At 37.4% G+C, this 21,810-nt stretch overlaps 1 protein-coding gene across 1 annotated transcript in view; it reads left to right on the top strand.

Annotated features, from left to right (window-relative positions):
• CNTN6 (contactin 6) overlaps positions 1-21,810 on the top strand; it is a 181,324-nt gene that overhangs the window by 99,407 nt on the left and 60,107 nt on the right. Inside the window, 1 exon segment of the mRNA XM_070359703.1 lies at positions 834-984. Coding sequence (XP_070215804.1) covers positions 834-984 — 151 coding nt within the window.

The following is a 21,810-nucleotide window of genomic DNA, read 5'->3' as shown; positions in this document are numbered from 1 at the left end:
AAGCATGTATAGGTCAGTGGAAGGGCAGAGAAGCCATACAAGACAACATGGCATATCTGAAAGAAATTCATATAGACTTTATGCCAGGAATGAGAACTGGACACGTAGGTTCCCACAGGCAGGCAGCTAGGAAGACTTGGATGCATCCCCAGGCAGTCTAATTATTTATTACCCTTATGAACTGGTATTTGTTCAAGATTTATCTAGTGAGGACAGAGTTGAAACCGACAGTTTTTTTTTTTTTTTTTCTCTGTCGTTGTTGTTAAAGTTTCTACTAAGCTTGCCTGCTTCAACTGAAGGCAAACTATTTCCATTTTTCCAGTTAATGGTATGCCTAAGGAAATCTGAAATAATAATATACTGCTTTTGATTTATTTAAAAGGTATTTCATTGTGTGCGCTCTCTCTCGTGAAACCATCTTCACCTTCTTTATTATAAATACAATAAAAATGTGACCTTTTGTAACTTGCTTCCTCCCTAACTCTAGCTTGCTTTTTATCTCAATGACCATTACCAAAACAAAAATAATCTACATTTACTGAGCAAATAATCTGTGCCAGTTGGTACTTAACCTTCTTTACTGAATGCTACCTCGTTCAAGACCCAGACTAACTGACTGAGGTAATATCTATTGCCATCTTCATTTTACAAATGGAAACAGTGACTCCAAAATGCCAAGTCTACAATTAGCTCCAAAACACCTTGAGTGAAGTAGCTTCAAAAGAGTTTTTATTTTATAGATATTAGATTCTATCTAAGATACTGCATCAGTTCTTCGGTTACAACATATTGATTAGATGAGTAATTGAATAATTCTGTGATTTTGTTTTTAGCCTCAGCTCCTGATTTCTCCAAAAATCCCCTTAAAAAGTATTCAGTTGTTCAAGTTGGTGGGGATATTGTGATTGAATGCAAACCAAATGCTTTCCCCAGGGCCACTATTTCCTGGAAAAGAGGAATAGAGAGCCTGAGACAAAGCAAAAGGTAAACAAATCTCCTTTGTTTCAATATTTTAAATATTTTGTAATATAATATCTACCAGATTTTAGGGTTTACTAGGTTTTCTGAAATTCTCTCTCTTACAGTAAGCTTGCAACTGTGTACTGGAGATCTGAACATTTTCACATGATGGTATAAACAAAAGGAATTTACAAGGCTATGAACTGTTTGTATAATTTGACTGTAATATTTTCAGCGCATGTGCTTGTAATAGATATATTTTAAGAAACCCTTAAAGACCTTTTTCTATATTCAGTTTGAAGCTTTTTTCCTGACCCAGCCTGCTGAGAAATCAGTGAGAAGAGCATTACACAAAGGAGAGAGACATTCATACTCACACACCTGGTGTTGTGGTTTTTAAGTAGTCACACAGGTGTTTACTCCATGACAAAATGAATTCACCACATGAAAAAAAATGTAGAGAGGTTCCCGTAGAGAAAGAAGAGAGGTTTCCTCCTATTATGGATGTGATTGAGAAATCCCAGATTAGCACTGGCAAGTTCTCTGGGAGAGTTTTGACAGCACAAAACAGGTGTTTTTCTCTACTTGTAACACATTTCATTCTATTGTGCTATAGAACCTTGTATATTCAGAGTTGATTTGACTAAAGTTCTAACTCAAATTTAAGGACCCACATGTGTTTCTATGTGGTCAGATACACAATACGGTGCTACTATGAATTGCTAATTGCCATGGTGCTGATGGTATGAAAATGGTTTCATGGGAACTTCTTCAGCATCATATGTGCCACAAACTCATATACATACCGGGCAGGTAACGTAAATAACAAGATACGCCAGGTAAAAGAAAAGACAGCTCAATGGTCGTGACAAAAAATGGCAATCTGTCAATCTCAAAAGCCTGTGAAGGAGTGGAGAGTGAGTTCTATGCCTAAAAGGTATAGTCACAAATCTGAATTCAGTCAAATGTTGTTTTATGGGTAGAACTTTTAACATTTCAGAAAAAGCTAGAAATCTAAATTTTGGCATTGAAACTTCTGGGCCAGAAAAAACATCCATGGGTTGGTTAAAGGGACACCGTTTTGTCATTTCTGATCTCAGACTGCATTTTTGGTCAGGAAGAGAGAAAAGTAGGTTCAGTTCAGTTCAGTCGCTCAGTTGTATCCGACTTTTTGCGAACCTATGAATTGCAGCACGCCAGGCCTCCCTGTCCATCACCAACTCCCGGAGTTCACTCAAACTCATGTCCATTGAGTCGGTGATGCCATCCAGCCATCTCATCCTCTGTCGTCCCCTCCTCCTCCTGCCCCAAATCCCTCCCAGCATCAGGGTTTTTTCCAATGAGTCAACTCTTCGCATGAGGTGGCCAAAGTATTGGAGTTTCAGCTTCAGCATCAGTCCTTCCAATGAATACCCAGGACTGATCTCCTTTAGGATGGACTGGTTTGCTCTCCTTGCAGTCCAAGGGACTCTCAAGAGTCTTCTCCAACACCACAGTTCAAAAGATTTAATTCTTTGGTACTCAGCTTTCTTCACAGTCCAACTCTCACATCCATACATGACCACTGGAAAAACCATAGCCTTGACTAGATGGACCTTTGTTGGCAAAGTAATGTTTCTGCTTTGTAATATGCTGTCTAGGTTGGTCATAACTTTCCTTCCAAGGAATAAGCATCTTTTAATTTCATGGCTGCAGTCACCTTCTGCAATGATTTTGGAGACCCCCAAAATAAAGTCTGCCACTGTTTCCACTGTTTCCCCATCTATTTCCCATGAAGTGATGGGACCAGATGCCATGATCTTCGTTTTCTGAACGTTGAGCTTTAAGCCAACTTTTTCACTCTCCTCTTTGGTTAAAACAAGCAAATAAGCAGTGTAATAATAATGATTGTGTAGAATGCTCCCACTGTTATATCTCTCACTGAAGCCTTGCACACTCTCTTCTGATAAGAAAGAGAAAGCTCTTTCGAAGGCACTCTTTCTTTTCCTCTTCTGTCTCCCAGGGACTCTGTAGCCCAGAACTGAAGCTTTTCCCAGGATAGGGATCCTGTCAAATTTATTCTTGTATGCCCTGTGCCTTGGCATAGAACCGAAACTCAGTAAATATCTGCAGAATGAATGAATGTTTCCAAAAGGATGAATATGTGAGGCATTACCAGCTTCACAGAATGGCTATTCTGAGAGGAAATGCCTCAACACATAAGAACAGATGCTATCAAAAGAAAGGTGTAAAAGATGAAAGGAAAGCTGGTGCTTGCCCCAGTTGGTCTCCTTCCCTTCTAGACTACTTGGGAGACTGCTACAAGCACTCCCAACAGATCTGGATGTGCATCCTCTTTAAATGTTTTCTCTTTGACTCCTCAACCCTAATCAAGGTTTAAATGCACTGCTATAGAACAGGAAAACTCAGGAGAATCCCATAGCCTCACACACAGGCTCTGTACTGAGCATTGGGATAAATTGATTAGCTCTGCTTCATTTACTAAAGTGACTGTAAGTTTTCACCTAAAGAGCAAGAATGACTACTGTTTACCCTCCATAACCTTTAAAGGTCTGTAAGTTTTCACCTAAAGAGCAAGATTTGGATGAAGGTAAGAAAATGAGAGAGAGAGAGAGAAAGCTTTGTAGGGTACAAGGGAAACTGCTTTTTAAAACAGCTTTTCAGATTTATATTTTATTTGTATAGAGGATGAATTTGGGAGCTTTTTGGCTCCAGAACAGTTACTAATAGTTACGTCAGATTCATTCTTGTCTCACTGGGATTAAAAGAATGGTCCATGTGATTTTTATGTACAGACCCATCTTTCATGCTTCTATTCACTCGCTGGTTTAGAATTTCATTACATGTTTCAACAAAAGAAAACAAACAAAATTATCTTCTGAATATGCATCCTAAAAAGTTGAAAAAAATCAAGCCCCAGTAGAGTACAATAATTACAGAGGTGTATCTCTGCCAGGTATAGATGACCTTAAGCAGTATTTTGCAAAGGTCACACACAGCCAGCTCTGTGAGACTTTGTGTCTCTGCAGGCTTCCTATCCTGTCCTTGCTTCTATTGTCTTCTGAGAAGACTGGTTTCATGAAGACCAAGACTTCATGTAGCTTATTGAGAAATGCAGCACCTATGCTTCTATTGGTGTTGACTTCATGGCCTTTCTGTAGTCTTATCATGGGAATTTTCAAATAGGCTGCAGGTAAAAACTAGAATGAAGTCAGAAAAAGAAAAACAAACATCATATATTGATGCATACATGTAGAATCTATAAAAAATTGGTACAGATGGTACAGATGAAGCAACTTCCAGGGAAGAAAGGGAGATGCAGACATAGAGAATGGACTGTGGACACTGCAGGGGAAGCAGAGGCGGGATGCATTCAGAGAGTAGCAGTGGCATAGATAACGCTACCGTGTGTAAAACAGGCAAGCAGTGGAAAGCTGCTGCGTAGCACAGGGAGCCTAGTTCGGGTGGAATGTGGGGGTGGGAGGGAGGTTCAAGAAGGAGGGGATATATATTTACTTATGGCTGATTCACATTCATACTGCTGTACAGCAGAAATTAACACAACACAGGAAAGCAATTATATTCCAATAGAAAAATATTTTTTAAAAAAAAAGAAAGGAAAGAAGGAAGAGAGGAAGGAAAGGAGGAGGAAGGAAAGGGCATTAACTATTTACTACTGTAGAGGTGGTATGATACAATGAAGACATAGCTCAGCCTCTACTCAGTCCTAATTGTACCATAATTTGGAGTAAGTCACATGTCCTTGTTAGGCTTCTATATGTAAAATGGATTAGAAGCATCGCATCTTCCTAAAAGACAACAGAGAGCAAAGTGGTCTCTTCAAGCCCATTCAGGTCTAAGCTTAATTTTTTCTTCTATAGGTTTGATCTGAGCCATTAGAGGGTAACTGAATCTTTTCCCCATGATCTTTTCTCCTTCTCAAATCAGTGATGCCAGGACAAATCCCAGGTCTTAGCAAAGTAACTGCATTCAGCTTATAAATAGCTACCACATTGCAAGAATACTTTGGTGAGGAGAATATTAAAAGAGTATCTAATGCCACACACTATTTCTTATAACATTTGTAATATATGAATAAAAGTTATTTGACTTATAGTCTGTGTATACATTTGAACATTGAGTGTGCTCACACGTGTGTGTATATATTAATATGTGTGTACCACAGGGTTAGCCATAATTTCCAAACCTAATGAAATTAATTACACTAGGAGATAGAGACCTAGTCCATTTTCCAAATTTTATAGGACCAGATCACAAACTCAAATACAGAATAATGAATCTTAGTACACACTTTTTTAATGCCACATCAGCTTGAATATTATATCTAAATAATATACATAATTCCTATCCTTTCATACTTCTGTTAAAGCATGATATAACTGTATACACAGGAAGATTAAAAGGGTCAAATCTAGAAAACAGTTTAAATGACTTCAAGTAGGAACAGTTTTTAGTTCTTGACCTTGGAAATACCTATATGGGGAAATGCATGTTTTCAGTCTCTGTTTTAAAACTTCTATACCATTCTGTCTACTTTGAAATTTCATTGTCACTATACTTACTTCCAATAAAGTGTAGCTATCTATCTAGAGATGATTGAAAGGATTCTAAAGAAATCTATCCAAAGTAACCTTACTCTGTGGCTTACTTTAAAAGAAAATGGTGGCAATATATATTTTTTGAAAATTTCTTCCAGTATTACATGAATTGAAACAGCATACAGCTTACAGCTAATGTAAAACTTAGACCTGATGCCCAATCTGCCTTCTCTGTTTCCAGAACTTTTCCTTTCTACAAATAATGGAGAACATACTCAAACTCTTTATTTTTTGAAGCCTACTGTCACACGATTTTTACTGAATTTTATGTGTTGATAATTCAGATCAAGCAATATTTCTGAATATGGTTTGTATTTCTTATTGGCCTATGTGTCACATTTGAAGTCTTGACTATTTTAAGAGTTCCATGTTTAACAGTGTCTCTATTTATGGCTAGCTGTCAGAGAAGAAAAGTTTTCTTCCAACTAAAAATAGGCAGAACCCTAAGGCTGCCTGATTTCCTGCTAGAAATGTATAGTCATACTCGATCTACTTCATTCTTTCTGGAGCTACCAATCATTTAGAAACAGCACTGAAATTGAAGAGAAGCAATGGTATATTCCTCAGCAAGAAACGAGTGTATTATTAAGAGCCCTTGCTGGGAATCAGAAAATAGGGTTCCACTTCTATCATTGATAAGGGGCCTGACCTTGGGTAAAATCACTAGCTTACTCTTTTTTTTTTTTTAATTAAGGTCACTGTTCTTATATTTATTTAAAGTGAAATAATTAAAAAAAAACTAACAGAAATACTTGACATGCTACCCACATAGTGACTGCCAGAATAGAGATTATATTTTAGAAATCAATGCAAAACATTAACCTGGAAGGTCAAAATTGCAGATTCTATCATACTCAAAATTTTGTACATGCTTTGCTAATTTGTTCAGGTGACTGAATGATTGTGCCAAACATGGTGATTGCTGTGAGTTGTCAAATTAGCTAAAGTGACCTACTTAGATGGATTCAGAGATTACAGAGGTCCCCAGTATCTAGACTTAAGCATCATTGAGTACTAGGCGCCATTCATTAACTCACCATTATGGACCTAGCACCCAGCACAAACCTGGAATACCACAGATGTCCAATGCTTATTTTCTACTTTGCTAAATGAATGAAAGCAAAAATTCACTTTATTTTGTGCTACCTGAATTAAGAGATTTTTTACAGTTAAACCAAAAATGTATTTAATAATTAATAGGTCCAAAATGTGTTCATTCATTCATTCTGTAAGTATTTAATGAGCAACAATTATACCTCAAATTCTATGCTAGGTGCTGTGGATAAGTTTTAAGTAGCCGACTACATGATGCATAATATCCCTCCTTTAGAAAGTGTTTTCCTTTTCAATTATTTGGAGTCAGAAGATCTGATTTCTGTTCTGAACTCTATTTCTCACTTAGCTGATAATTCTAGTATGTCCTTTAATTTAACTGGTCCTCAGTTAATTCATTAAAAAAAAATTGGAGAAAATAATAGTTGTCTCACTCTTGGAACTGTGTGACTCAAATGACACAGAATGAGTGAAAAGGATGGATGATCTGTCTACACTCTGTTACCATTAGCTGCATGTATTGCTGTTATTCCAACCTTTATGCAAATCCAAGTTACACATTCTTACCTCCACCAGCCAAGGGAAAAACCAAAGACTTCACCACAGGAAGTCAAGATGAATACAGATGAAGCTTATCTCTGCAAGGCATTCTGAGGCAACTGAGGGAATCAATTCCACATCTGCTAAGTTTGATTAATCACTTCTTTTTTGCCTTGTGGATCCACTTAGCAAGTGAACTGACAGAAATCAAAGGCCTAGATTTATCTCCTTATCCCCAGTGACTGCTGGCTACCTGTGCAGGGATCACCTCTTGAATTTAATAGAAGACGTAGGAAATGTGAACTTTCTGGACCAACAGCTCAAAGTTGTCCTCTGACAGGCAGCATACAAAAAGATGCCTAAATCACCTGAGATTTTGTCAGAGTGGATATATACTCTCTGAACAACAAAAACAAAGAGATGGACCGATTTTTTCCCCTATTATCACAAGAATAATAATTGAATTAATAAGTAACACACCATCCTGCTTCTTCATTTTCCTAAAAACATCTACCATATTTCTCTCATTTCATAAGATGAAGTAAAATCCAGCTATATGTTAAATTGCCATTAATAATGCAAATAATTATTTTAAGCCTGTCCATGAGCCAGTCAATATACATGCTTTTCATATTTTTCAAAAAAACAAAGCAGGTTTTTTTTCATATTCAGATACATTTCTAAGGTGTATCTGAATATACCTTCAGCCGCAGAGTATACAGTTACGTTTGTACTAGTTTTACCCTGATAATCTCAAAAAGCTGAAAACAAAGGACACTTTGAAATTCACAGGGAATCAAACTCATTCAGACTTAGAGATTCTGCCCCTACCCCCAAACAACTGGTTTCAGGATGTGGTCACAGTCCATAGACTTAAAACAAGAGGACCATTGGACCTTTTGGAAACAATTCCATGACCTCTTTCCACTCAGATACATATGTGTGTGTGTGTGTGTGTGTGTATACACACACATGCACACACACGCACATACTTCAAAAAGATCTTATGAGATCATGGATTTTGTGATTTCTCCTACAGTAATGACACCATTAAAACCTTTATGGCTCTGAGCATTTCACAAAATGCCTGCGTCCTGTGACAAGTTATGAACCCATAAGTTGGTATGGAATCTAGTAGTGATGCTTATTCAATAGTTTTGCTGCAATCTGGTAGGCCCACGCCATTTCCATCTGCATGACACTTCAACTCCTAAGACCTCTTTCCTAGACACAATAGAGATTTTTAGGAGTCTGAGGAGAGCTGAAAGAGGTCAAGGAAGGAGTAGAGAGGGGAAGCAGATATGAGAGAAAGGAGATGAGGAGGAAGAAGGATGAGATGACATTCTCTGTGTCAAGAGAGAATTGATCATTATTGAGCAAGTCACTTGATCTTCTCTTCATGGATAAAAAGGTGCCCTTGGGAAAACCTATTTGAAAGTCCTTAGTATAGTGACATAGAAAAGGAACAGAATTAAAAGTGAGTCTGTTTTCATTCTTTTTCTTGCTAAGCCACCAGGAAGGACAAAGTAGTTCCCGAGTTACAAACACTGACAGAACCTGTTGCCAACACTTTGTCATCACTCCACTTTCTCCTTGGAGCCTTGTCACAAGCATCTTACCTTGTAAATCAGCCTGTGAGAGTCTGCCTGCCTGATTGTGAGGAAGCCACTTATATGATGCTCCCTCCCTTTTTGACCCTTTTCTATATATCTTCTCCAGTGACACATTGTTAAAAATTTGTCTGCCTATGCAGGAGATGCAAGAGACATGGGTTTGATCCCTGGGTGAGAAATATTCCTTGGAAAAAGGAATGGCTACCTACTCCAGTATTCATGTCTGGAAAATTCCATGGACAGAGAAGCCTGGCAGGCTACAGTCCATGGGATGATAAAGAGTTGGAAATGACTGAGTGACTGAGCACATAGTATGCATGTATCTTTCAGTAACTGCTTTCTAAATCACCATTATTCTTCCTTTCTTTTAAACTTTTATTCCCAATAGTTTATTCTTAAAATATCCCCTCTGCACACTTTTTAAAATACAACTTCAGCCAAAATGCAGCAACTGGTAAGTAGGCTTTCCTATCCCTTACTCCTTGCAGAGCTTCCGAATAGAACAAGCAAACAAATCTAATTTTATTTTGTATCATCAACTACTTAATGTAATACTGCTTAGTACATCAGGTAACATGAGTATCAAATAGGCAAATGAACCATATGTTCACATGTTTAAGGAAGAATGACAGTCTGCATAATGCCAGGCTTATTACAATCTCCCTTCTGTGTGCTTCTTTGTAATAAAATTTTAAATTGTTCATATTCAACTCCTGAGAGCCTTGTTAAGGTGAGCCTTTCCGAGGGAATACATGCTGAAGATGTCAAAAGCCATCTGATACTCTTGCCTATGTCACGCAAAGATGTAACAAGCTAAAATCCTATGTGTGCCCATGTCAGTCTTGCCCTATATTTTCCCTCTTGCCATCCAGTCCTCTTTCCTTCATCCCCACTGGCCTCCACTGGCCTGGAGCACTGACCCTTTAGCACAATGCTTATAGAACCACCTGCCTGCCATGGTCTGAAAAAGCTCCAGTTCATTAAAGATGTAAAGTCTGCCTTTAAACCCAACCTGTCCAGCTGGGTATGCACTGTTTTATTTTACACTACTGTCTTGCTTAGACTACCATTGCTTTAGTTCCCTATTTAAAATGTTTTAACGATGGGTAATAACATCATGCGGATTTAAGCCAAGAGTAAATATGGCAAAGAAGTTCCAGAAATAAATAGCATCCTATAAATTCTTGTACGAGAAGCTATCACTGAATATGCATATAAGCTTTGTTGTAGAGTTGCTATGAATTCATAGGCTAGATCAGTAGCTTTCACTATCATGCATAAGATTATCGTGCCTAAGATTTCAAGATCATGCATGATTATGCACCAAGAACGTTGTGGAAAAATGCAGAATCCCAGGGTTGCATTCAAGATTTTGAGTCCATAGGCATGAAGCAGGGTTGAGCAATCTGCATTTTTGCAAATTCACTCTGTTCCCAAGTAAAGCTGAGACTGTTCAATAGCAGCACGAGAAAATCTGCTTTGCTGCAAACAAATCATTTAAAAAATAAAAATTTTGTTTCATTTTTCTTTACTCTAAGAACTCTGCTTTCTGTACCAACATGCTCAGCTCCTCATCTTATCTCAATGCTCAGCTCATTCATTTGAAAATATGAATACAATTAGCCTTCAAATGATGTCAACTTACTTATGTGCTAGCTTCTAATTTCTGAGTGACATTTATAACTTCCAAAGTTTTCATAAATATTCAGCAGCAATAATTTTAAAGACAGAATAGGTCAGTTATTAGTGCAATGTATACAAATCACCTTTTGTTCTTGGTTTGACTTTGGAAGAAAGAAGTGCTGACTTGATAGGCTTAAAGTATAATGCTCCTTAGGTTAAGAAAATGGTTGCTTGACAGGTTTGTTAAGCTGTTTGTTACAACTACACCTTCTTAGAGATACCAGTGGGCCCAAGGAAAGTAAATAAATAGAAATAGAAACAGAATTTTTGTCTTGGTAGAAATTATGATCCAGTTGAAGAAAGAAAAAACAAACTAATTAAATGGCAGTTAGTCACATTAATATTTTCAAAATGAAGAATGAGGCTGTCAGAGCATTTTTTAAAATCAGTTTCCCTATTTCCTTTATTTTTAAAAAAATTTCCACTATAGAATTTAAAAAAATTTCCAAATGAAATTTATACACAAGCTCATTTAATAAAACAGATAAAATTGAACAAATCCGGCTAATGTCCTGGAGAGAGAATCAGAGCCTCCTCAACACCCTCCCCACTTTCCAGCCACAAGCAACCCAAGGAGTGCCCTAAGAATCTCCTGGATCTCTTGAGAGCAGAGTTGGAGAATTCCTGATTTAGACTGACAAATCTGATTCTCAAGTGTGACTTGTCAAGCTACTCATTTATTTATAAGCACAGTTGCAAACCAATTTGACAGGCCATGTAGAAGTTTCTAGGTTTATAAATTTGAATGAGTTCAGAGTCTCATGAGGGAAGCAGGCAGGTCAACAGCTCCAGTGCAGTGGGGCGTGTGTCACTACAGACAGGATGGGGTGGAGACTCACGAATGCAGCTCACAGGAGTAGAGAAAGGCCTCAGCAGGTTAGAGGTAACTGACCCGGCACTTGAAGGGTAGATGGAAAATTTCCCAGATGAGGAATGTGGGAGGAGCAGATTTTCTGTGTGGCTGTCGTAACCCATAGTTAGCTTCATACTTGATACCATTTTGAAGATATAGATACAGACTTTCCTTCCTCAATACAGGATGTATTTCATCCATGATTTCTCTAAGTAGAGAATCAAATTATTTTATGAGTTATCCAACAGTCGGTTCTTTGAGGATTCCAGGGATTCTTCAGTATACTTAATAACATACAGTTTCATTCCTTCTCAGATTAAATTAACCAATTCAGTCAGCAATTTACCCTTGCCATAGTTGAATCTGAGCCTTATCATACCTAATTATAATAATAATATCCAGTAATATCCTACCTACAATTGACAGATGATGTGTTGAGATGTTAGATACAATACCACTTAATTTTCACATGATGCCTATGGGGGGTATCATTTATTCATATTTTTTAGATGGTTAAAACTAAGGTTTAGAGAAGTTAGGCATCATGTCCACAGTCACAGAGACAGTAAATGACAGAAAAGCATTCCAGGAAGCTCTGATTGCAAAGCCATGTGTAATCTTAAACACCACGCTGTAGGTTTTTAATTAGCTTTCTGATGTAACATAGTGTCCATCTGTGGCTCTAAAGGCAGACTGTCATACTGTACACGTTATTTGTTCCTCATTTTTTTCAAGTTAGACAAAAGCTCTTCTGAAAACTGTGACATGTACAAATTCCATCATTATATCTATAAAAGGTATTAGAATAAATCCATTTGTTGTCAACATACTGAAAGATGGAGTCTTAATTCACATCAATATAATAAAATAAATCAGTTTACTTAATGGCTTAGCATCCTACATCTACAATGTTCAAATGACTATTTTTTTTTTTTTTGAAAAAAAAATTTATTTATTTAGGGCTGAGCTAGGTCTTCATTGCTGTGCGTGTGTTTTCTCTAGCTGCAGCAAGCAGGAGCTACTCTCTAGTCATGGTGCGTGGGCTTCTCATCTCAGTAGCTTCTCTTGTTGCAGAACACGGGTACTAGGGAACACAGGCTTCAGTAGTTACGGTGTGCAGGCTTTAGGACGTAGGCTCAGTAGTTGTGATGGATGGGCTTAGTTATCCCGTGGACTGTGGGATCTTCCCAGTCCAGGGATCAAACCCATGTTCCCTGCATTGGCAGGTGGATTCCTAACCACTGAACCACCAGGAAGCCCTTGGATTTTCAATGTAACATGAACTATAATTTTTGTTGACATATAGTCAGGGATATGAAAATTCAACACACAAGGATAAACTTCCTAAGCTCCATAAAGGACTTGATCTAGGCATGAAATTATGTTACAATTAAGAAGGAATTAGAGTCAGCAGACAAGGAAGCACATCCAGTTGACCCTCCCCCTGCTCAGTCTGTTTGTAAACTTAGTTTTGTAAAGTTTCTGAGGAATACAATAATTCAGTAGCCAAAGTGGATCTAAAATTGGAAATCCCACTAGCATCCACCACTTTCAAAACTACCCATGTTTAAGATAGTGAGGGGAAGACTTTCCCAGATACACATATTCTGTAATCCCTGAATTATAAAGCTGGAGTGAAAAAGGTAATAATCATGAATGTTTCAGCCCAATTTCCTTTTTATATCTGAGGGAAACCAAGGACCTCAGGAATAAACTTACTAGTTTAAGTTCATCTGGCTGTGTTTGAATCTCATCTATCTATCTCAAAGTAGGCTGCAGATATAACTTTACATTTGCAAAATTTTAAAGCCCGAGGAAAATCACACAATAGGCTCATCATCATAAATGTAATGAAAGTGTAGCCAAAATGTCCTCACAATGTTCAAACTTCTCCATTCTGTTATGCACAGCTCTTTCTCCCATTGTCCTTTCAATCCGTTCTTCTCTAGTTATTTGGGGAGCATCCTTTTTAAAACATTTCTTTTAAGTCCTATTTTCACAACTTTTTTGTTGTTTGCCAACTTTATAATTTCCTGTCTTTTCTTTTGATTTGCTTGGGCTGTAAGGCATGTTAGCATATGAATCTGTATTAATTCCCTTCTGTGTTTTCTCAGGCATCCTAAAATACTGCAGCAAATGGAGACACTTTTCTTTATCTTTCCCTCCTTCTACTGAACAGCTAAATATTCCTCTTAGGCCTCTTTCATTGGATTAATTTAGCTAAGCTTTCCATCTGATGCTATTTTGCTAATTTTAAATCACATTTCCTTCACATTTTATGGGAATCAGCCTAGCAGCACACTCTTTGGCATGCCATTGAAATAAAGACACATCATGACTGCAAATAATTACATTATTTAGCAAAGACTCTTATCTGCCATCTCCTAATTTATATCACAATTCAGTCACCCTAAATCTGTATTTGTGTTGTCTGTGAGCCACTGCAAAGTTGTTGCTTACATTATTTCTGTATATTAAACACAGAGTCACATTTTGTTGAATTCTAAGGTCTGAATACATGAAGCCTGATTTGCTTTGGAGTTTAGAACAACTGAACCAAACATTTAACTTTGAAACATTTGGCTCTTCACACCAGTAATTATGCATTAGGCATAAAATACAACTACAGAACTCAGAAATTTTTAAAAAAACTTAGACACTGGTGGCAGTGATGTTTTTATTTCTATGCAAATTAAAATGTGTTTGATTTCATGTTTAATCTCCCTAGGTAACACCTCTGAACAATCTTTTGGCTAGTTAAATGCTTTCAGTTAACTCTATAATGACACTTAAATCATCTTTGATTAATCAGTTCATGAGAAACATATCTTTAGCTATTTAATCTGTTTAAAATATATATTCCTCTTGTCCACTAAGAGTGGTTAAAAAATTAAATGGCATGCATGACCTGTTTTTCCCCTAGGCACCTGAGAAAAATGTATTTTCTGAAAAAAATATATTTAATTTATTTATGCTACCAATTCTGATGCCATGCCATGTAGGTTTTTATTTTTACTTGTTTACTTGTCCTGCTCTACTCACATTCCATTACATATAAATTTAAACACACTGTGTATGATGTTAATCAATACAAGAGATCAAAGAAACACTAATACTTGTCTGGAGATAGGGAAGAGACTAATAAAATGCAAAGAATATTATCACAGTATTTTCTGTAAATAAACTAAAGAATTAGAAACCCCTCAATAGGGTCTATATTAACATACTAATTAATTTTTGTATGAAGTATTTTATTAAAACTTCAATTTCATGATTGGAACTATATTAAATAATGATTAAAGTGTGGTCTCTCATATATATATATATATGCATCCCTGGTAGCTCAGAGGGTAAAGTGTCTGCCTGCAATGCGGGAGACTTGGGTCAATCCCTGGGTGGGGAAGATCCCCTGGAGAAGGAAATGGCAACCCACTTCAGTACTCTTGCCTGGAAAATCCCTTGGACCAAGGAGCCTGGTAGGCTCCTCCTGGTAGTCCATGGGGAACCAAAAAGTAGGACATGACTGAGCGACTTCACTTTCACTTTTCTTTCTATGAATTATAGGACTTCTTGAAAAATACAAAAAAAGAATAACAGCTACCATTTGGTGGTAGTCATTATCTTCTAGGCCTAACTCAGCATTTTAAAAAATGCACTTAAAATTTTTAATTCACAAAACAAACTGATGTTATAACTACTGCTATTCCCATTTACATATAAATTTTCATAGAAAACAAGTGCTTCCAAAGTAACAAAGCCAACAGGAAAGAGTCAGAACACAAAGGAAAACCAAGCTGATTTTAGAGGTCATGGTCTTAAAATCTCTGTGCCACTTGAAGCAAAAAACTTAGCTTTAACTAACACAACATTATAAAGCAATTACACTTCAATTTAAAAAAAAGCTTACTTTTACAATCTATTTAGAGAGTGAAAGCTTGTCTAGAAAGAAAATTATGAGAAAGGAGCAGAAGCAGTAAAATAAAGATATTATTTTCAACAAATGGTGCTGAAGCAATTGGACAACCACATGCAAAAAAATTTAGACACAGACCTTATACCCTTCACAAAAGAAAAAAAAAAACTCAGAATAAATCACAGACTTAAATGTAGAAAACAAAACTGTAAAATTCTTTTTTTTTTTTTTTTTTTATTTTTTTCTTTTAATATGTTTTACTGAACATAATTCTTTTTTTTTTTTTTTTAAATTAAAAAAATCACATGCCCCCCATCCTGAACCCTCCTCCCTCCCAACCTCCCCATACCATCCCCCTGGGCCTTCCCAGCGCACCAGCCCCAAGCATCCAGCATCGTGCACTGAACCTGGACTGGCATCTCGTTTCATACATGACACTTCACATGCTTCAATGACATTCTCCCAAATCTTCCCACCCTCTCCCACAGAGTCCATAAGACTGTTCTATACATCAGTGTCTCTTTTGCTGTCTCGTAACAGGGTTATCTTACCATCTTTCTAAATTCCATATACATGCGTTAGTATACTGTATTTATGTTTTTCCTTCTGGCTTACTTCACTCTGTATAATAGTCTCCAGTTTCATCCACCTCATTAGAACTGATTCAAATGCATTCTTTTTAATGGCTGAGTAATACTCCATTGTGTATATGTACCACAGCTTTCTTATCCATTCATCTGCTGATGGACATCTAGGTTGCTTCCATGTTCTGGCTATTATAAACAGTGCTGCGATGAACATTGGGGTACACGTGTCTCTTTCCCTTCTGGTTTCCTCAGTGTGTATGCCCAGCAGTGGGATTGCTGGATCATAAGGCAGTTCTATTTCCAGTTTTTTAAGGAATCTCCACACTGTTCTCCATAGTGGCTGTACTAATTTGCATTCCCACCAACAGTGTAAGAGGGTTCCTTTTCTCCACACCCTCTCCAGCATTTATTATTTGTAGACTTTTGGGAAAAGATATCATAGGGGAAAATCTAGATGACCTTGGGAAAGGCCATGACCTTTTAGATACAATATCAAAGGCAGATCGGTGAAGAAAAGACATAATAACTTGGACTTCATTAAAATAAAAAAAGGGAAAAAGCTTCTGTTCTGTAAAAGACAATGCCAACATAATAGGAAGTCCAGCCACAGTCTGGGAAAAAATATTTTCAGAATATATATCTAATAAAAGATTTGTATCTGAAATTTGCAAAGAACTCTTTAAACTCAAGGATAGGAAAGCAACTCTATTATAAAATGGGCAAAAGACCTTAACATACTCCTCAGCATACAAGATACACAGATGGTAGATACACATTTGAAAAGATGTTCCATAGCATATGTCATCAGGAAAATATAAATTAAAACAAGATACCACTAAACACCTATTAGAATGACCAAAATCTGGGACACTAACACCAATGCTGGCAAGGATATGGAGGAATGGGAACTGTCGTTCACTGTTGATGGGAATGCAACATAGTACAGCCACTTTGAAAGAGTGTTGGGCGGTTTCTTATAAAATTAAAATTACTCTTATTATACAACTCAGATATTGTACTCCTTAACGTTTACTCAAAGGATTTGAAAATATGTCCACACAAAATCCTGCACACTATATAATTTATAGCAACTTTATTCATAATTGCCCAAATTGGAAGCAACCAAGATATTCTTAAGTAAGCAAATGGCTAATAAACTGTTGTATATCCAGGCAATAGAATATTCAGTTCAGTTCAGTCACTAAGTCGTGTCCGACTCTTTGCAACCCCATGCATCGCAGCACACCAGGCCTCCCTGTCCATCACCAGCTCCTGGAGTTCACTGAGACTCAGGTCCATTGAGTCAGTGATGCCATCCAGCCATCTCATCCTCTGTGGTCCTCTTCTCCTCCTGCACCCAATCCATCCCAACATCAGAGTCTTTTCCAATGAGTCAACTCTTCGCATGAGGTGGCCAAAGGACTGGAGTTTCAGCTTTAGCATCATTCCTTCCAAAGAAATCCCAGGGCTGATCTCCTTCAGAATGGACTGGTTGGATCTCCTTGCAGTCCAAGGGACTCTCAAGAGTCTTCTCCAACACCACAGTTCAAAAGCATCAATTCTTTGTGCTCAGCTTTCTTCACAGTCCAACTCTCACATCCATACATGACCACTGGAAAAACCATAGCCTTGACTAGATGGCCAAGTAATGTCTCTGCTTTTGAATATGCTATCTAGGTTGGTCATAACTTTCTTTCCAAGGAGTAAGCGTCTTTTAATTTCATGGCTGCAGTCACCATCTGCAGTGATTTTGGAGCCCCCAAAAATAAAGTCTGACACTGTTTCCACTGTTTCCCCATCTATTTCCCATGAAGTGATGGGACCGGATGCCATGATCTTCGTTTTCTGAATGTTGAGCTTTAAGCCAACTTTTTCACTCTCCACTTTCACTTTCATCAAGAGGCTTTTGAGTTTCTCTTCACTTTCTGCCATGAGGGTGGTGTCATCTGCATATCTGAGGTTATTGATATTTCTCCTGGCAATCTTGATTCCAGCTTGTGCTTCTTCCAGTCCAGCGTTTCTCATGATGTACTCTGCATATAAGTTAAATAAGCAGGGTGACAGTATACAGCCTTGATGTACTCCTTTTCCTATTTGGAATCAGTCTATTGTTCCATGTCCAGTTCTAACTGTTGCTTCCTGACCTGCATACACATTTCTCAAGAGGCAGGTCAGGTGGTGTGGTATTCCCATCTTTTGAAGAATTTTCCACAGTTTATTGTGATCCACACAGTCAAAGGCTTTGGAATAGTCAATAAAGCAGAAATAGATGTTTTTCTGGGACTCTCTTGCTCTTTTGATGTTCCAGCGGATATTGGCAATTTGCTCTCTGGTTCCTCTGCCTTTTCTAAAATCAGCTTGAACATTTGGAAGTTCATGGTTCACGTATTGCTGAAGCCTGGCTTGGAGAATTTTGAGCATTACTTTACTATTCAGTGTTAAAAAGAAACACGCTAACAAGTCATGGAAATACATGGAAGGATCTTAAATACATATTACCTAGGGAGATAGCCAATCTGAAAATTTATATACTGTGTGATAATAACTATTTGACATTCTGGAAAAGGCAAAACTTTGGAGACAGTACAAAAATCCATGGTTGTCAAGGAGGGATGAACAAATAGGTGGAGGAAGGAAAAAATAGGTAGAATACAAAGAATTTTTAGTTCAGTGGAAATATTCTGTATGATATTATAATAAGGTGTGTGCATGGGTGCTCAGTCATGTCCAATTCTTCTGCGACCCCATAGACTATAGCCCTCTAGGCTCCTCTGTTCATGGAATTATCCTGGCAAGAAAACTGGAGTGTGTTGCCATTTCCTTCTCCAGGGGATCTTCCTGACCCAGGATTAAACCTGCGTCTACCCATATCTCCTACATTTCAGACAGATTCTTTAATGCTGAGCCATCAGGAAAGCTCATTATAATAATGGATACATGTTATTATATATGCTTCTAAACAAACAGAATGTACAACACCAAGGGTGAACTCTAAGGTAAACTATGGTCTTTGGGTGACTATATCAGTTGTAACAAATGTACCCCTCAGGTGGAGAATGCTGATAATGAGGGAGACTAGGCATTTCTTGGTAGCATGAAGGATGTAGATTCCTACATAGGAAGTCTATCTTTCTCTCAATTTTAAATAAAGGAAAATTCAAAATATAAGGTAACATAATGATTCAGATAATGATTCAGTAGAAATCAAGATGCAAAGACCTGCATCCTGGCAATGGCTAAGTAAGTTATTTATTTTTTAGTTTTTAAATAAGATATCTTAGTTTCTGTCTGACCAAAGACCAAACTGAACCTGTGCCCCTTAAGTGGAAGTGCAGAATTCTAACCACTGGACTACCATGGAATTCCTCATATCATTTTATTTATTTGGGACAAAATTGCTAATCTTTAATATTTGGTGAGACAGAGTACTGTGAAATATAGTGAATAAGAGGAGGGGTATGATAGAGAAACTTACATATTTTACTTCAGATTCCCTAGGATACAAAAGTAAGAGTGAAGCAAGTAAATTTAGGCAGCAGTGCAGACCAGTGGCTCACTTTAACCCACATAAATACACAACAGGCAGGCTGGCATCAGCTGGCTCACATAGACTGTCTCCATGCAGAAATTACTTGGGGATAAACAGTTTTTGAAAGGAAAGAAAATGGGATTTATGTGCTGGCTGCCCCTTTGCCAGTGAGGTTGCATTATCTGGACTTTTGGCAGCCAATGGCACTAAGAGACCCTGGGGAGATGCATAAGCTGTGTCTGAAACAGTGAAAATGAAAGTAGGCTTGGGAAGATAAATCGGATTCAGACAAGGGGTTGTGGTTGTTGTTCAGGCCCTCAGCCATGTCTGATTCTTTGAGACCCCATGTACTTTAATGCAACAGGTTCCTCTGTCCATGGGGGTTTTTCAGGCAAGAATACTGGAGTGGGTTGCCATTTCCTTCTCCAGGGGACCTTCCCAGATCAGGGATTGAATCCATATTTCCTGCATGGCAGGCAGATTCTTTTCACTGAGCCACCAGGAAAGGAAGCAATGGAGTACAAATCTTCTACTAGATGCCTGGGGAAGAGACCTCTAGGCTTTCATCTGGCAAGTCTCTAAAGGATGTACTCTAAGAAAGATTTTTGGGAACTCTGTGATCTCACTGCTGAGGGCCCAGGTTCAGTCTCTGGCTGGGTAACTAAGATCCCACAAGCCATGTGGGGTGACCAAAAATAAGTAAAGCAATTAATTAAAAAAAAAAAAAAAAACAGAAATATCTGCAAATTGAGACCATTTGTTTTCTCTTTTGAACTTAACTCTTTATTGAAAAGAATATTTGTGCTCTTACCTAAAAGGCAGAAAAAATAAAAGATACGATAACATATTTAAGAATTCCTTCCACAAATTTTGCTGAATTTTCTGGTATGTATTTTCCCTTGTTTAGAATTAATTAACAATAATAAGTGTATTGTGCTTCACAGAATATGATCTATGCCATTTAAGAGAGACTAGATTTTATTTTCTGTGCCTATTTGATCATCTCTGGTTGGACATAGCACTGCATTTTTATTCTGTCTCTATCCTTTTATCTCTTTTTTCAGGTTACCTGTTGGGTTTTTTACTACTCTGATGATTTTATAAGGATCATAAAATACATTTTAATAATCCATTGATTTATCTTGGACAGAGGTGTGACATATTTTCTGTGTATAAATACCATTAGAGATGTTCAAAGTTACTGACATAAAAAAGATGAAAAAGAAAACCTTTATTTTGATTTAAATGAGGAAGCATTGGTATTTACTTGTTTGTATATTACTTTTTGTAGCTTGTTAAAATAAGTAATTTTTAAAAGATAACTTTTTAAATGGCAGTAAGATTAGCATAGATATTGCACCTTACCTATGCTAATCAGGTGCTAAAATTATTAAAACTAATATCAATATTTGATCTTAAATGGATTCCAGTGGGACATTTTACCTAAAACCTAAATTGTGCAGAGTCAAAATTTATACATACTTTTCTACTTCTTATCTCATTTTAATCCAATCTATTTTACATTTTCTAGATATCAGTAAAATTAGACAGTCAATTAAAATTTCATGGTCTACAGTATTATCTTTAGACAGAACTGGAAGCAATACTCCAGTTAATAATCTAACTATAAAAATAGCAGTATTGCTCTAGTTTCAGCAATATGAAATTATAATTGCCCAATGTCCTAATTTCTCTGAGTTTAAGAAATTTAGCAATTACTAGTCTTCTGTGTCCTAAAATTTTGTGATAGGCTATGGTTAATACTAAACAAAAAAAGCAGAGACTTCCTCATTTTCTATGCATAGGGTATCTACCATATGCATAGAAAATATAGATCTGTTTTTTCTATATGTAGGTAAATCAAAGATTGGGCATGCTTTAGATTTGATGTAGTGATAAACTGGATGTGAATGCTAATATCTATTGTATTTATGAAGTTTATAATGAACAAGTTTCGAACTGTGGTGTTGGAGAAGACTCTTGAGAGTCCCTTGGACTAGAGATCCAACCAGTCCATTCTAAAGGAGATCAGCCCTGGGATTTCTTTGGAAAGACCGAAGCTAAAGCTGAAACTCCAGTACTTTGGCCATCTCATGCGAAGAGCTGACTTATTGGAAAAGACTCTGATGCTGGGAGGGATTGGGGGCAGGAGGAGAAGGGGACGACAGAAGATGAGATGGCTGGATGGCATCACTGACTCAGTGGACGTGAGTCTGAGTGAACTCTGGGAGTTGGTGATGGACAGGGAGGCCTGGCATGCTGCAATTCATGGGGTCGCAAAGAGTTGGACACAACTGAGCGACTGAATTGAACTGATCTCATACAGCTCGGGAAAGCAAGAGGAAAAACATTCAACACTAGTCTTTAGACTAATTCCTTAGAATAACAAAACATTTGACATGTGTTCCAGATAAAAGACTCCTACGCGTTCACGTGACATCATAGTCTATGTTCCTGATG

This window comes from Bos mutus, chromosome 22 (genome assembly GCF_027580195.1).
Source record: "Bos mutus isolate GX-2022 chromosome 22, NWIPB_WYAK_1.1, whole genome shotgun sequence".
NCBI lineage: Eukaryota > Metazoa > Chordata > Mammalia > Artiodactyla > Bovidae > Bos > Bos mutus.
The sequence above is the reverse complement of the archived record's forward strand: the minus strand, read 5'-3'. Positions and strand labels throughout refer to the sequence as shown.